Here is a 17,543-nt window from a genome sequence, read left to right on the forward strand (position 1 = left end):
AAGAAAATGGGCGGCACGGTGGCACAGTGGTTAGCACTGCTGCCTCACAGGGCCGAGGACCCGGGTTCGATTCCGGCCTTGGGTCTGTGTGTGTGTGTGTGTGTGTGTGTGTGTGTGTGTGTGTGTGTGTAGTTTGCACATTCTCCCCATGTCTGCGTGGGTTTCCTCCAGGTGCTCTGGTTTCCTCCCACACTCCAAACATGTGCGGGTTAGGTGGATTGGCCATGTTAAATTGACCCTAGTGTCAGGGGGATTAGCAGGGTAAATACATGGGGTTATGGGTTTAGGGCCTGGGTGGGATTGAGGTCGGTGCAGACCCGATGGGCCAAATGGCCTCCCTCTGCACTGTCGGGATTCTATGAAAAATAGTGAATCGGATGGGGTTTTATGGCAATCCGGCAGTTACACTGATACCAGCGTTTAAATTCCAGATTGATCTAAGTTGCCATAATGGGATTTGAACTCGTGTCTCAAGGTCATTAGTCCAGGTCTCGTGATTGCTAGTTGAGCAATTTAACCTTTTGACGTGATCCTTTTTTTGGGGGGGTGACGGGGACCTCGGAATTGTTCTCCATGCTGTTGCTGCGGTCTACATGCATCGTAAAGAATTTAAATTTAGTGTTGTTTTAACTACTGCTTTCCAACTATGATATTTTCCACCCTCTTCTCCCACTCTCTGGTGTCCCATGACGAGCAACTAATGCTGGCCCAGTCAGTGGCGCCCACATCCCTTGAAAGAATATTTAACCAACCCAGACACTTTTCCTTTAACCTAGTATTTTTTTTAAAGAAGCATTTTTTTTTTGCTTTGCTTCACAACATATTTTTCTGGGTCGCAAATTTTGGGGTCACTTGATAACAGTCCAGGGTGATGCCGAAATAGCTTCTCCTAATGTGCGAGCCTTGAATCAAGTTATAGAGAGCTGCTTCACCACGTTTCATTAATTCCTGCTGTCGAGTTGGGGTACATTTCCAAACAGGACCACTGGACAGAGATGGGGAGCCTGGAATTTCACCTAACCCTTCACCAAAAAAGTTTTGAAGTTTATTTATTCGTGGCACAAGTAGGCTTACATTAACACTGCAACAAAGTTACTGTGAAAATCCCTAGTCGCCACATTCCGGCACCTGTTTGGGTACACGGAGGGAGAATTTAGCACCTCACCAGCACGTCATTCAGACTGTGGGAGGAAACCGGAGCATCCGGAGGAAACCCACGCAGACACGGGGAGAACGTGCAAACTCCACCCAGACAGTGACCCACGCCGGGAATTGAACCCGGGTCCCTGGTACCGTGAGGGCAGCAGTGCTAACCACTGTGCCCTATTGAAGCCACTGGTAGCTGCTGCGATGCAGGTGACTGACGCAACTCAATGTGGAGCTGGAAGTGAAGTGTGGCTTCCTGATTTGGATCAGCCACTCGCTAGTTTTTAATCAGCCCCACAGCAGAGACGGTACCAGCTCTTTAAATGAAATTGCACCAAGGCACTTGTGGGTTCACAAACGTGGCATATATAGACAGAGACCCAGTTGCAAGATAATGGTTGGAATGCGAGTCTTTACAGGTACAGACAATGTGAGTGGCGAGAGGGACAATCACAGGTTAAAGAGGTGTAAATTGTCTCAAGCCAATTCAGTTAGTAAGATTTTGCAAGTGCAGACAAGTCGTGGGGGTTACATGTAGTGTGACATGAACCCAAGATCCCGATTGAGGCCGTCATGCGTGCAGAACTTGGCTATATGAGTTCTTGCTCGGTGAATCTGCGTTATCTTGTGTCTTGAAGGCCGCTTGAAAAACGCTTACCCGAAGATCAGAGACTGAATGCCCGTGACTGCTGAAGTGCTCCCCCAACAGGGAGGGAACACTCCTGCCCCGTGATTGTCGCGCGGTGTCCGTTCATCTGTTGTCGTAGCGTCTGCACGGTCTCGCCAATGTACCACGCCTCGGGACATCCTTTCCTGCAGCGTATCAGGTAGACAACGTTGGCCGAGTCGCATGAGTATCTACCGTGTACCTGGTGGACGGTGTTCTCACGTGTAATATATAAGTGAGATGTAATGAAAGAGGTTGCTGTGGGTGGTGTTCTCATGTGTGATGGTGGTACCCGTGTCGATGATCCAGCACGTCTTGCAGAGGTTGCCGTGGCAGGGTTGTGTGGTGTCGTGGTCGCTGTTCTCCCGAAGGCTGGGTAGTTTGCTGCGTACAACGGTCTGTTTGAGGTTGGGCGGTTGTTTGAAGGCAAGAAGTGGAGGTGTGGGGATGGTCTTGGTGAGATGTTCGGCTTCATCGATGACATGTTGAATGCTCCGAAGAAGATGTTGTAGTTTCTCCACTCTGGGGAAGTACCCAACCTCGAAGTACACTCATTTCTTGTGTCATGTTACTGAGCAAAATTGCAGTTGACAAATGGCAGTGAGTCAAAAGTCAAGCAGTTTCTATATCTAACTGCAGCCAATTGCAAGAAATCTTGCCACTAAGAGCTGTGATGGTAGAGTGTGTTAGAATTGGATGGCTTTTTGTTTGCTGATTACTTTTGAGCTGACGTTTGTGTTCTATCACATTACTCCCCATTTTAAATTGAATTGCCCTCCTTTTATATCTTAGTTTGACTAGGAGGGTGGAGAAAGATGAAGGGTTAGTCCAAAGTTGTCCAAAGCTTGATAGTCCAAAGATGTGCGGGGTTAGGTGGATGGCCATCCTAAATTGCCCCTTTGTGTCAGAGGTAAATGCATGGGGTTGTGGGGATAGGGCCTGGGTGGGATTGTGGTCGGTGCAGATTCGATGGGCCAAATGGCCTTCTTCTGCACTGTAGGGGTTCCATGATTCTCTGAGGCTCATTCTGAGTGTGCTCAGTATGAAATAATCCCCCACACAATAAAATAGAGCAATTAAGCTCAGATTCCACCTGGACTCAGTGTACAGCAAATACCATTAGGTAAAACCGTTGCCAATATTTCAAAAGGATGGCTTAAGGGAGATACACTGATGTTGTGCATCATTCATTGGAGAGAGAAATAAGAGTATGTTATTGTGTATCCCTACAGATTCCCATCTGTCCCACAGATGTTGCTCCAGCCCTTTCTAATTAAAGGAGGAAATGGCAACAACTTGCATTTAAATAGCGCCTGTACATAGCAAAACATCCCATGGTGCCTCACCGGAGGGATCATCCATTAAAGAAACGATGAACCACATAAGGAGATATGTGTGTACTGTAAGTCATGATGTGGAGATGCCGGCGTTGGACTGGGGTAAGCACAGTAAGAAGTCTCACAACACCAGGTTAAAGTCCAACAGGTTTATTTGGTAGCTAGTGGCTTTTGCTACCAAATAAACCTGTTGGACTTTAACCTGGTGTTGTGAGACTTCTTACTGTGCTGTAAATGACAGGGCTGTGGGCCGGGTGCAGGAAGGTGGGATTAGAAAGGGCACCTGGGTATCCGGGGGCTGACATGGACAAGATGGGCCGAATGGCTTCCTCCTATGCAGTAACTTTTCTATGCTTCTATATTAAGACATGTGACTGACCTTTTAGCCAACGGCAGATCTTGAGGAGCTTCTTAAAGGAGGAGAAGGAGAATTCCAAGGCTAACAATCACCAATGGTAGAGCGGTGAAACTGAGAACATTGGATTTTTGGATAGCAACTGTACAAAGGATGGGGAAAGGTAGTGTAGTTGAGGCGGGTAAAAAGTCAGCCATATTGAATGGTCGTATAGAATGGCTGAGCAGAATTGAGGGGCCAAATGGCTTCTGCTTCTCTATTCCTAGGACGTGGGCATGGCTGGCATGCCCTTGAGTAGATGTTGGTGATCCATTGTCCTGACACTGAGTGCTTGCTAGACCATTTCAGAAGGAATGGCAGCACATTGGCACAGCTGTTAGCACCGCTGCCTCACAGCGTGGGTTTCCTCCGGGTGCTCCAATTTCCTCCCACACCCCAAAGATGTGCGGGTTAGGTTGATTGGCCATGATAAATTGCCCCTTGGTGTCACGGGGGCTAACAGGGTAAATATGTGGGGTTACGGGGATAGGACCTAGGTGGGATTGCGGTCGGTGCAGGCTCAATGGGCCAGATGGCCTCCTTCTGCACTGTAAGGATTCTATGATTCTAAGTTAAGAGTCAACTACATCTGGTCTGGAGTCACAATCAAAACACACCAGCTAAGGACAACAGATTTCCTTCCTCAAAGGACATCTGTGAACTTTCGCAATCCAGTAGTTATATTGTCATCATTACTGATACTAGCTTTTCAATTAATGGAATTTAAATTCCCCAGCTGGCAAGGTGGGATTTGACCTTGTGTCCCTGGATTTCTAGGCTAATGGTATAACCACTATGAGACTATTAACTGCTCCTAGTCTTTCGTTCTTGAGCTTTTCTGTCACAGTATTCAATGTTTCAATGTTTTTGTTTTCTGAGGAAGATTTTTTTGAGATTTTAAAATCATGAAGGGTTTTGATTGAATCAGTAAGGTGAAATCTGTTACCACCAGCAGTTAGCTGCATCACCAGAGGATTTTTAAAATTTGATTTATTATTGCCATCTGTATTAATATACAGTGAGAAGTATTGTTTCTTGCGTGTTATACAGACAAAGCATACTGTTCATTGAGAAGGAAGTGATGATTTGGAGTTGGGGACAAAGTGTAATGTGTCAAAGTTCGCAGATGACACTAAGATGAGTGGCAGAACAAAGTGTGCAGAGGCCACTGAAAGTCTGCAAAGGGATATAGATAGTCTAAGTGAGTGGACAAGGATCTGGCAGATGGAGTACAATGTTGATAAATGTGAGGTCATCCATTTTGGTAGGAATAAAAGCAAAATTATTTAAATGGTAAAAAATTGCAGCATGCTGCTGTGCAGAGAGACCGAGGTGTCCTTGTGCATGAATCACAAAAAGTTGGTTTTCAGGTGCAGCAGATAATTAAGAAGGCAAATGGAATTTTGTCCTTTGTTGCTAAAGGGATGGAGTTTTAAAACAGCGAGGTTAAGTTGCAGCTGTATAAGGTGCTGGTGAGGACACATCTGGAGTACTGTGTACAGTTTTGGTCTCCTTACTTGAGAAAGGATATACTGGCACTGGAGGGGGTGCAGAGGAGATTCACTAGGTTGATTCCGGAGTTGAGAGGGTTGGCTTATGAGGAGAGACTGAGTAGACTGGGGCTATACTCATTGGAATTCAGAAGAATGGGGAGATCTTATAGAAACAGATCAGATTATGAAGGGAATAGATAAGATAGAAGCAAGGAGGTTGTTTCCACTGGGAGGTGAAACTAGAGCTAGGGGGCATGGTCTCAAAATAAGGGAGAGCAGATTTAGCACTGAGTTGAGGAGGAACTTCTTCATCCAAAGGGTTGTGAATCTGTGGAATTCCCTGCCCAGTGAAGCAGTTGAGGCTACCTCATTGAATGTTTTTAAGGCAAGGATAGATACATTTTTGAACAGTAAAGGAATTAAGAGTTATGGTGAGCGGGCGGGTAAGTGGAGCTGAGTCCACAAAAAGATCAGCCATGATCTTATTGAATGGCAGAGCAGGCTCGAGGGGCCAGATGGCCTACTCCTGCTCCTAGTGCTTATGTTCTTATGTTAAGAAAGGAGAGAGTGCAGAATGAAGTGTTACAGTCACAGCTAGGGTGTAGAGAAAGATCAAATATGAGGTAGGTCCATTCAAAAGAGATTGTAATAGAGCATTGTTAGAGAGTTTAAAAGAGTGAGAATAAAGTTTTAGAAGCATAGAATGAGAGTAAAAAATAGAATCAGAGGGTCTGCTGGACACAGCTTGTAAGAAGTTGTCACGAAGAAGAGACAAATGCAAGGTAATTGCCAAAAGAATCAGAAACGAAATGAGTTTATTTATTCGTGTGACATGTCGGCTTACATTAACACTGCAATGAAGTTACTGGGAAAATCCCCTCGTCACCACACTCCGGCGCCTGTTTGGGTACACTGAGGGGGAATTTAGCATGGCCAATGCACCTAACCAGCACGTCTTTTGGACTGTGGGAGGAAGCCCATGCAGACACAGGGAGAACTTGCAGACTCTGCACAGACAGTGACCCGAACCGGGAATTGAACCCAGGTCCCTAGCGCTGTGAAGCAGCAGTGCCAACCACTGTGCTGCCTTGCCACCCCAATGAGGGGCATTTGTTTACGCAGTGAGCTGTTACGATCTGGTGTGCAATGCCTGAAAGTTTGGTGGAAGCAGATTCTAAGTTAATTTTCAAAATGGAATTGGATAAATGCTTGAAGGGGAAGCATTTAGTAAGGCCTTGGAGGGAGGCTGAGAGGGTATGATTCGAAAAGCTCTTTCTAAAAGCTGGTAAAGATACGACAGACTGAATGCACTCTTGTGCTGTATTTTTCTATAATTCTGTTATTCAAGAAGATGTCTGCCTAGTTCAACAGATATGCTAAAGGGCCCAAATTATTCCTAAAAACCAACGTACCATGCCATCATAAAACTGCCGAACTTCGGACAGAGTGCTGAGAACAATGAGGAGACTATGGCAGTGAGTCATATGTTGACTGGTTTCCTCAGAAGCCAAGTTGCTTTAGACACCAGGGTGTTACCATCAAGATAACAAATAGTTCAGCACTGCACCATGACACAGTTGGCAGTCAGTCCAATGGTTGTCATGGTCTCATTCTGACTTCTAATGTTGAAAAGTTCAACATTACCACTTTGTGCACTTCTGTTGCATTCACCTACTTCATAGAGATGACTTTGAAAAAATCGAATCCTGAATAAGATGGCCCTATTGACTTCCTCCTTCCACAATAGGGGTTGCCAATCCTCCAGGGTTGCCTTGGAGTCTCCAGGAATGAAACACTAATCTCCAGTTACAGAGCAACGAGGAGAAGAATCAAAGCGCGTGAGAACAAATTGTTTGTAACATAAATTCTTTGAACACTTCACCAGTTACAACAATATCCGAGAGATGGGGGGAAGAAGGCAGTTTGACTGGACTGTCACGAATCATCCAATTGGGCAATGGAGAGTCTTGCACTGTGGGAAGGCATGGCACAGTGAGGACGAACATGTTGAGTGGCCAATGGCAGGAGTAAGGGGGTGGGGTGGTTGAAGATCGAAGGTTATGTGTTGAAACCTCCGGAGTTAGCAACACCCAGTCCTGCCCAGTGGTTCATAGAAGGTAAAGAATAATAGAGGAGGCATGGTTAGCAAGTTCACAGATGACATCAAGATTGGTGGCAAAGTGGACAGTGAAGAAGGTTATCTATGACAGGATCTTAATCAATTGGGCCAATGGGCCGATGAATGGCAGATGGAGTTTAATTTAGATAAATGTGAGGTGATGCATTTTAGTTGATCGAATCAGGGCAGGACCTACTCAATTAATGGTAAGGCATTGGGAAGAGTTATAGAACAAAGAGACCGCATTTGGAATATTGCATGCAGTTCTGGTCACCTCACTATAAGAAGGATGTGGAAGCGCTGGAAAGAGTGCAGAGGAGATTTACCAGGATGCTGCCTGGTTTGGAGTGTCGGTCTTATGAGGAAAGGTTGAGGGAGCTGGGGCTGTTCTCTCTGGAGCGGAGGAGATTGAGGGGAGACTTAATAGAGGTTTATAAAATGATGAAGGGGATAGATCGAGTGAACGTTCAAAGACTATTTCCTCGGGTGGATGGAGCTATTACAAGGGGGCATAACTATAGGGTTCATGGTGGGAGATATAGGAAGGATATCAGAGGTAGGTTCTTCACGCAGAGAGTGGTTGGGGTGTGGAATGGACTGCCTGCAGTGATAGTGGAGTCAGACACTTTAGGATCATTTAAGCGGTTATTGGATAGGCACATGGAGCACACCAGGATGGTAGGGAGTGGGATAGCTTGATCTTGGTTTCAGATGAAGGTCGGCACAACATCGTGGGCCGAAGGGCCTGTTCTGTGCTGTACTGTTCTATGTTCTATCTGATGGACAGGATGGTGAAGAAGGCATTTCGCATGCTTGGTTTCATTGGTCAGAACATTGAATACAGGAGTTGGAATGTCTTGTTGAAGTTGTACAAGACATTAGTAAGGCCACACTTGGAATACTGTGTGCAGTTCTGGTCACCCTATTATAGAAAGGATATTATTAAACTAGAAAGAGTGCAGAAAAGATTTACTAGGATGTTACTGGGACTTGATGGTTTGAGTTATAAGGAAAGGCTGGATAGACTGGGACTTTTTTTCCCTGGAGTGCAGGAGGCTTAGGGGTGACCTTATAGAGATCTATAAAATAATGACGGGCATGGATCAGCTAGATAGTCAAGATCTCTTCCCAAAGATAGGGAAGTCTAAAACTAGAGGGCATAGGTTTAAAGTGAGAGGGGAGAGACACAAAAGGGTCCATAGGGGCAATTTTTCACACAGAGGGTGGTGAATGTCTGGAACAAGCTGCCAGAGGCAGTAGTAGAGGCGGGTACTATTTTGTCTTTTAAAAAGCATTTAGACAATTACATGGGTACGATGGGTATAGAGGGATATGAGCCAAATGCAGGTAATTGAGACTAGCTAAGTGGTACAAAAAGGGCGCATGGACAAGTTGGGCTGAAGGGCCTGGTTCCATGCTGTAAACCTCTACGACTCCATGATTCACTTAGGACTCAAACTTGAAGTGTGTATTTATTTTGGCTCAGAGAATATGAGGTAGATCGGGTGCTAGGTTCACAGTTTTGGCTTTGGGCCCAGCTGCATTCTGAATTTGGGCGTTAATGGACACACCCTGTGAACTATCTTCCTGTGCACCAATGGTCTAAATGGCAGTGGCTTTCTAGTTAGAGCAATATACATTTGTGTGCTTGTTGTCTGATATCTTGTAGTGAAAGCTAAAATGGCCCATGTTCATCATGAAGGGGGCGGCCAGCTGAAAGGGGAACTTTTTACAAAACGATGTGATACCAGAAGCAGCCAGGATCGAAACTGTGGATGCAAATTTTGTAAATAAATTAAATGTTTGGCTGTGCACCTTGTTCACAGGACCTGAATGTTGTCTATTTTATCACATTTGTTCACATCTCCCAAAGATGTGGGACACTGTCCTTTCACCTTTGGAACTGTATGTGTGTCGACTTAATGTACAGTAATGTACAGTAAGTCTCACAATACCAGGTTAAAGTCCAACAGGTTTACTTGGTAGCACAAGCTTTCAGAGAGTTGCCCCTTCATCAGGTGAGTCTTTCGGTTTCTTGTCTGCTTTCTTGCATCTTTGTAGAAACTTGATGTCAGTGTCAATATGCACGATCTGCTTGGAGATCCTCTCCACTTTGAGCTGGCAGTTTGCGGTGTCGGTGGTAGCCATGATGTGGAGTTGCCGGCATTGGACTGGGGTGGGCACAGTAAGTAGTCTCACAACACCAGGTTAAAGTCCAACAGGTTTATTTGGTAGCATGAGCTTTTGGAGCGTTGCTCCTTCATCAGGTGAGATGAGACTTTAACCTGGCGTTGTGAGACTACTTACTGTGCCTATCCCAGTCCAACGCTAGCAACTCCACATCACGACTGTAATGTATCAGCTCCTTTTAATAACTCCAGGTCTCTCAGTCTTGTGTGTGCTTGCAGTCTTTACCCAATGTTGTGTGAAGTGTTTTCTCTCATCCGTTCTAAACCCACATCTCCATAAAGCCTGGCTGACCTTTAGCCTTTGACTGGTGACCAATAATCGCACTGCTGTTGTGGGAGCTAGGTTCCTATTGGTCACATCAGAGACCATAGAAACCATAGAAACCCTACAGTGCAGAAGGAGGCCATTCGGCCCATCGAGTCTGCACCGACCACAATCCCACCCAGGCCCTACCCGCACATATTTACCCGCTAATCCCTCTAACCTACGCAATTTAGGATTCTAAGGGGCAATTTTTAACCTGGCCAATCAACCTAACCCGCACATCTTTGGACTGTGGGAGGAAACCGGAGCACCCGGAGGAAACCCACGCAGACACGAGGAGAATGTGCAAACTCCACACAGACAGTGACCCGAGCCGGGAATCGAACCCGGGACCCTGGAGCTGTGAGGCAGCAGTGCTAACCCCTGCGCTACCGTGCCGCCCCAAGATTAGGCATTTTTCTCTGTAGGGGGAGAAAGAGGTGGTGCCATAGTTTGATGGGGTGCAATTCTGCATCAAATATGGGGTAGGGTAAGGAGGTAACTCTTCACGAACCACCACAGCTGGTACAGGGATTGAATCAGCATCATCTTGCACCACTCCCTAGCCAGGTAGGTGGCGGAGCTAACCGACCCCCATGTGGGAGGTGGTGTACGCAAATTGGCTGTTGTAATTTCCAAAACCTGGGTTGACACTCGAGTGCAGCACTGTCAGAGGTGCTGGCTTTTGGGTGAGACATTAAGCCAAGGCACTGTCTGCTCTCTCAGGTGGTCGTACAAGATCTCACGTCACACTATTTTGAAGATTAGCAGCAGGGGTTCTCCCCAGTGTCAATCTTTTTGACTAAACAATTAAACTAAATAAAGTTAACTGAGGGTTAAATCAAAAGGGGCAGCCCCCAAAAAGGGAACTGCCCGAAACAAAAGACAAAGTAGAAAGGAAACTTAAAACATCAAAGTAAAATGTGATTAAAGCGGTCGATAATACACCCCAGCCCCTGCAGTGCCCAGCGGGCACGGAAGGCTTCAACAGTGCCCTTGGACACCGCATACTCCCTCTCCAGGGACACCTGGCCGTGAATGAAGCCATGGTAGAGGGGCAGACAGTCATCATAGGATCCCGAAAGTGCAGAAGGAGGCCATTCAGCCCATCGAGTCTGCACTGACAACTATCCCATCCAGACCCCACCAATCCCTCTAATCTATACATCCCGGGACACTAAGGGGCAATTTAGCATGGCCAATGCACCAACATGCACATCTTTGGACTGTGTCGAATCGGAAGACCCCCTCGGTTGCCCACTGCCTGGACCTGCTTATGACGAGTTTGGCCAGATGCAGGGACAGGTTGGTTCTCCCCAGTTTCCTGGCCAATATTTATCCCTCAATCAAAATTGCTAGATACAGATGGTCTGATCATTAAAACATCACTGTTATGGGAGCTTGTTATGTGCAAATTAGCTGACATGTTTTCTATATGACAAGAGAGACTATACTTCAAAAAGTGCTTAACTGACCATAAAGTGGTTTGGGATGTCCTGAGGTGATAAAAGGCGCTGTGGAAATGCAAGTCTTTCTTTTGTTCTTCTTTAGTGCAGAATCTTTGAACCTTCATGTGATATTGGGGATTTTTAATTTATACAAATTAATAGCAGACCACCCATGACATTGCTCACAGGCAGTCAGCGTGCTGATATGCAGTTGGCATGTTTTGTTGCTGAGATGAATATTGAACCTGGCCCGTGCCTTCAAGGCCACTGCTCAGCCACTCAAGGGGGAAGTGTTATTAACAGGATGACCCCGAGATCAACCAGAGGCAAACTGTTGGAGGGGAATTTCCTTGGATTTTATGAATTCCTGGTTCAGGTCTTTCGGGGAAAGAAAGGTCAAAGGTCAGGGAAAAACCTGTAGGAAATTTTTTAAACTTCTTTTAGAAACAAGATTATTGACACATTGGAGAACACCATAGAAAACATTCTTTCTGGTTGTATCACAGCTTGGTATGGCTCCTGCTCTGCCCAAGATCGCAAGGAACTACAAAAGGTCGTGAATGTAGCCCAATCCATCACGCAAACCAGCCTCCCATCCATTGACTCTGTCTACACTTCCCGCTGCCTCGGCAAAGCAGCCAGCATAATCAAGGGCCCCACGCACCCCGGACATTCTCCCTTCCACCTTCTTTCGTTGGGAAAAAGATACAAAAGTCTGAGGTCACGTACCAACCGACTCAAGAACAGCTTCTTCCCTGCTGCTGTCAGACTTTCGAATGGACCTACCTTGCATTAAGTTAATCTTTCTCTACACCCTAGCTATGACTATAACACTACATAAGAACATAAGAAATAGGAGCAGGAGTAGGCCATCTAGCCCCTCGAGCCTGCCCCGCCATTCAATAAGATCATGGCTGATCTGACGTGGATCAGTACCACTTACCCGCCTGATCCCCATAACCCTTAATTCCCTTACCGATCAGGAATCCATCCATCCGCGCTTTAAACATATTCAGCGAGGTAGCCTCCACCACCTCAGTGGGCAGAGAATTCCAGAGATTCACCACCCTCTGGGAGAAGAAGTTCCTCCTCAACTCTGTCTTAAACCGACCCCCCTTTATTTTGAGGCTGTGTCCTCTAGTTTTAACTTCCTTACTAAGTGGAAAGAATCTCTCCGCCTCCACCCTATCCAGCCCCCGCATTATCTTATAAGTCTCCATAAGATCCCCCCTCATCCTTCTAAACTCCAACGAGTACAAACCCAATCTCCTCAGCCTCTCCTCATAATCCAAACCCCTCATCTCCGGTATCAACCTGGTGAACCTTCTCTGCACTCCCTCCAATGCCAATATATCCTTCCTCATATAAGGGGACCAATACTGCACACAGTATTCCAGCTGCGGCCTCACCAATGCCCTGTACAGGTGCATCAAGACATCCCTGCTTTTATATTCTATCCCCCTCGCAATATAGGCCAACATCCCATTTGCCTTCTTGATCACCTGTTGTACCTGCAGACTGGGCTTTTGCGTCTCATGCACAAGGACCCCCAGGTCCCTTTGCACGGTAGCATGTTTTAATTTGTTTCCATTGAGATAGTAATCCCATTTGTTATTATTTCCTCCAAAGTGTATAACCTCGCATTTATCAACGTTATACTCCATTTGCCATATCCTCGCCCACTCACTCAGCCTGTCCAAATCTCTCTGCAGATCTTCTCCGTCCTCCACACGATTCACTTTTCCACTTATCTTTGTGTCGTCTGCAAACTTCGTTACCCTACACTCCGTCCCCTCCTCCAGATCATCTACATTCTGCACTCTCTTTTCCTTCTCTAGGAACGATATGCTTTGGCTGTATAGCACGCAAGAAACAATACTTTTTACTGTATGTTAATACATGTGACAATAATAAATCAAAAAAAAGATGCACTGTAGTAAGACATGTGAACCTCTGATGGGATAGCATTGCTCTTATAGATCGCCGGTTTCCCAGTCTATCCTCTGAAGCCCACATAGTTTACGCCACGTAAACTATCAGGCCATGGAATCAGTTGGAAGCGCTTGCGTTGATCCTGAAGTTAAGTGGTAGATTACTTCCTGTTGCTGGGCAGGTTTTCTTCTGAAACCAGCAGGAAATGGCAGCATAAAAGAAATATGTTGCTTTACAGGTATAATACAGATCACCAGCACACACAATGAAGTGTCATGTTCGCAGATGGGACCTATCACAAACTCAGCCCACTCCCCCCTGCGCAGGACAACTGCTGATCCCTTACTCTAATGAACAGCAAGTTATTCTCCTCATCTTCCCTGGGATATAAGCAAGCAGCATTGTCAATATTGCTCCTCTCCTTGACAATGCCCCAATTCAAATTGTTAGGTGTCCAGATCACCAACAACCTGTCCTGGTCCCCCCATGTCGACACTATAGTTAAGAAAGCCCACCAACACCTCTACTTTCTCAGAAGACTAAGGAAATTTGGCATGTTAGCTACGACTCTCACCAGATTTTACAGATGCATCATAGAAAGCATTCTTTCTGGTTGTATCGCAGCTTGGTATGGCTCCTGCTCTGTCCAAGACCGCAAGAAACTACAAAGGATCGTGAAAGAAGCCCAAACCGTCGCACAAACCAGCCTCCCATCCATTGACTCTGTCTACACTTCCCGCTGCCTCGGCCAAGCAGCCAGCATAATTAAGGACCCCACGCACCCCGGACATTCTCTCTTCCACTTTCTTCCGTTGGGAAAAAGATACAAAAGTTTGAGGTCACATTCCAACTGACCCAATAACAGCTTCTTCCCTGCTGCCATCTGACTTTTGAATGGACTTACCTTGCATTAAGTTGATCTTTCTCTAAACCCTAGCTATGACTGTAACACTACATTCTGCACTCTCTCCTTTCCTTCTCTATGTACGGTATGCTTTGTCTGTATATAACGCGCAAGAAACAATACTTTTCATTGTATACTAATACATGTGACAATAATAAATCAAATCAAATTTCCTCTTTTGAAAGGTTTTGATTATATCAACTCCCTTCTCTGGGATACCCATTTTCTTGCTTTGTTAAGTGGTCGAAAGAAAGACTTGTATAGTGTGAATTTCAAACACAAAAGCATTGCAGACAGTGAAGCACTTCTGAGGTGTTATTTTTGTTGTAATAAGAACAAGGAACAGTACAGCACAGGAACAGGCCCTTCGGCCCTCCAGGCCTGTGCCGATCATAATGCCTGCCTAAACTAAAACCGTATGCACTACGAGTCCGTATCCTTCCATTCCCATCCTATTCATGTGTTCGCCTAGTTCCCCTTTAAATGCCGCTATCGTACCTGCTCCCACCCCCTCCCCGGGCAGCGCGTTCCAGACATTCACCACCCTCTGTGTAAAAAACTTGCCTCGCACATCTCCTCTAAACTTTTCCCCATTCACCTTAAACCTATGTCCCCGAGTACTTGACTTTTCTATCCTAAGAAAGAGCATCTGACTATCCACTCTGTCCATGCCGCTCATAATCTTGTAAACCTCTTATCAGGCCACCCCTCAATCTCTGTCGTTCCAGTGAGAACAAACCGAGTTTATCCACCTCTCCTCATAGCTAATACCCTCCAGACCAGGCAACATCCTGGTAAACCTCTTCTGTACCCTCTCCAAAGCATCCACATCCTTCTGGTAGTGTGGTGACCAGAATTGCACACAGTATTCTAAAGCATGCAACTCAGCCAATCTGCACACAGCACAGCAATGAAATGTTACGTCACTTTGTTTTTCAGGAATGTTGTTTGAGAGATAAATATTGACAAGGACATCGAGAATAACCACTCAATTTCAAAATTGTGCCATCAGATCTTTTACATTTACCTAAGAGGGCAGACAGGGTCTCAGTTAAGCTTCTCATCCAAGTGACGGCACTTCCAATATAGAAAACAGACAAACACAAAACATTTATAAACACAAGAGGCCATTTGGCCCATCGTGCATGTGCCTGCTGAAAAAAAGCTAGCCAGCTGTAGTAACTCAGGAAACCCGACTGGAAAGGAATGGTATTTATTGTTAAACATAAATAAAGCCACTGCTCCATGGAGTACATACAAGTCCCAACTTGATTTTTATTTCAATAATTTATCCTAATATATCACAATTTCAGTCCATTTTATCAGTCTCTACAAAATAGGTATGCCTGGAACAGAAATAACATGCTGGCAAAAGTGGCCTGTTTCCTTATCAATGAAGTTGTGACGGTGGCTAATTCCCCATTAACTGGCACCTAGATTAAACAAAGTGCCACAGTCAAACTTGGCACAAAACCATGGCAACCCCATTAACATGGCAGACAGCACCAGCCTCTCTTATAGAATCCCTACCGTGCAGAAGGAGGCTATTCGGCCCATCGAGTCTGCACCGACCACAATCCCACCCAGGCCCTATTCCCATAATCCCATGCATTTACTCTAACTAGTCCCCCTGACACTAAGGGGCAATTTAGCAAGGCCAATTCACCTAACCTGCACATCTTTGGACTGTGGGAGGAAATCGGAGCACCCGGAGGAAACCCACGCAGACACGGGGAGAACGTGCAGGCTCCGCACAGACAGTGACCCAAGCTGGGAATCGAACCCGGGTCCCTGGCGCTGTGAGGCAACAGTGCTAATCACTGTGCCACCATACCGCCCAACGTCTTACACCAAGGTTAAGAGCTTGAATGTTTTTACACAATGATAAATTATTAAAACAGCTGATATAGTCACAATGTCAACAGCAAATATACCAATGGCAATTGTTACTATTTACTATTATGCATTACTATTTCTACTCAACGCAGCAACAAACCACCTCCCTTCCAACGAAAACGGAGTCCATTGGAAGTTATGTTATCCATCATGACACGCAAGTCCCAACTCGAAATACCACTTTCACACCAGACCCTTTCTGATGACAAGTTCCACCTGGGCAGGCCATTGCCTGTTACCAGGGGAACCCATATTTAATGAGCCCCACAGAGAGATCAATTCGAGATCCCCCACAGAACACCAGCCAAATCCTAATTTCCAGCCCTTGGTCCACAGCCCTGGAGGTGACAGCACATCAACTGCAAGAGTATTTCTTTAAAGATACAATGAGAGTCTTTGGCTCTACGCCCGCCTCCTCCAGGCAGAATTCCAGATCCCCATCACCCCCGGTTAAAAAAAAAATCATCTCTCCTCTAACTCATAATCTATGTTCCCTGTTTATTGGTCTGTCTGCTAAGCGGGGTTGCCAACTGTGATTAAATGTATTACAGAGGACAAAGAAAATTACAGCACAGGAACAGGCCCTTCAGCCCTCCAAGCCTGCACCAACCATGCTGCCCGACTGAACTAAAACTCCCTACCCTTCCGCGGACCATATCCTTCCATTCCCATCCTATTCATGCATTTGTCAAGATGCCTCTTTAAAGTCACTATCGTATCTACTTCCACTACCTCCACCAGCAGCGAGTTCCAGGCACCCACCACCCTCTGCATAAAAAACTTGCCTTGTACATCTCCTTTAAACCTTGCCCTCACACCTTAAACTTATGCCCCCTAGTAATTGACTCTTGCACCCTGGGAAAAAGCTTCTGACTATCCACTCTGTCCATGCCCCTCATAATCTTGTAAACTTCTATCAGGTCGCCTCTCAACCTCCGTCGTTCCAATGAGAACAAACCAAGCTTCTCCAACCTTCCTCGTAGGTAACGCCCTCCATCCCAGGCAACATCCTGGCAAATCTTTTCTGTACCCCCTCCCCAAGCCTCCACATCCTTCTGGTAGCGTGGCGGCCAGAACTGTATTCCAAATGCGCCCTAACTGAAATGCTATAAAGCTGACTTGGAGGTTTCCTCACCTGACTTTCCCCCACACTCCACCCATGAGTTGGTCAATACACCCATCCTTGTGATCTACTGCTTTCCCACGCCAATTGGAAAACAAAAAAGATTCATTACCCATATTGGATGATGTTCAACTGTCAGCCTTCCCCACAACAATATTCAATATTTTTACATCTAGGAAAGAAGGATTTAAAAAAAACATTTTTAAAAAAGTCCCGAAGATTTTTCTCCAGAGTCGCACACAGCAGTGTCCTGGAGGCTGATCCTCAATTGCTGGAGATTCCAGGCCAGTCCTGGAGGGTTGGCTTAGGGGAAATTGATCCTTCCTAGATATTCAAAGTCTCTGGAGCAGGACTATGAACCCACAAACTTCCGACTCGCAATTAAGGGTGCTACAGAGTCACCACTGACATGGTGATATTTCACTACAGGGGAACATTGTGACCAAAGTCCTTCAATAAATGTCCGTCCGTGCGCGTTTTCAGGACACGACTAGAACACTTCCCTTTCTTGTCTAAACGAGAGGAGGCGAACTGCATTAGTCCCGCCCTCTCTCTAACCCCACAAGAATTAATGACTGGTGCATTCGCCGA

General features: G+C 45.9%; 1 protein-coding gene across 1 annotated transcript in view; it reads right to left on the bottom strand.

The window, feature by feature from the left end:
• pyroxd2 (pyridine nucleotide-disulphide oxidoreductase domain 2) overlaps positions 1 to 17,113 on the bottom strand; it is a 96,717-nt gene extending 79,604 nt beyond the window's left edge. Inside the window, exon 1 of the mRNA XM_078223109.1 lies at positions 17,065 to 17,113. Coding sequence (XP_078079235.1) covers positions 17,065 to 17,068 — 4 coding nt within the window. The 5' untranslated portion in view covers positions 17,069 to 17,113. The remainder of the gene's footprint in view (positions 1 to 17,064) is intronic.
• Between the last annotated feature and the right edge of the window lie 430 nt (positions 17,114 to 17,543).

Source organism: Mustelus asterias, chromosome 11 (assembly GCF_964213995.1).
Source record: "Mustelus asterias chromosome 11, sMusAst1.hap1.1, whole genome shotgun sequence".
In the NCBI taxonomy this organism is placed as follows: Eukaryota; Metazoa; Chordata; class Chondrichthyes; order Carcharhiniformes; family Triakidae; genus Mustelus; species Mustelus asterias.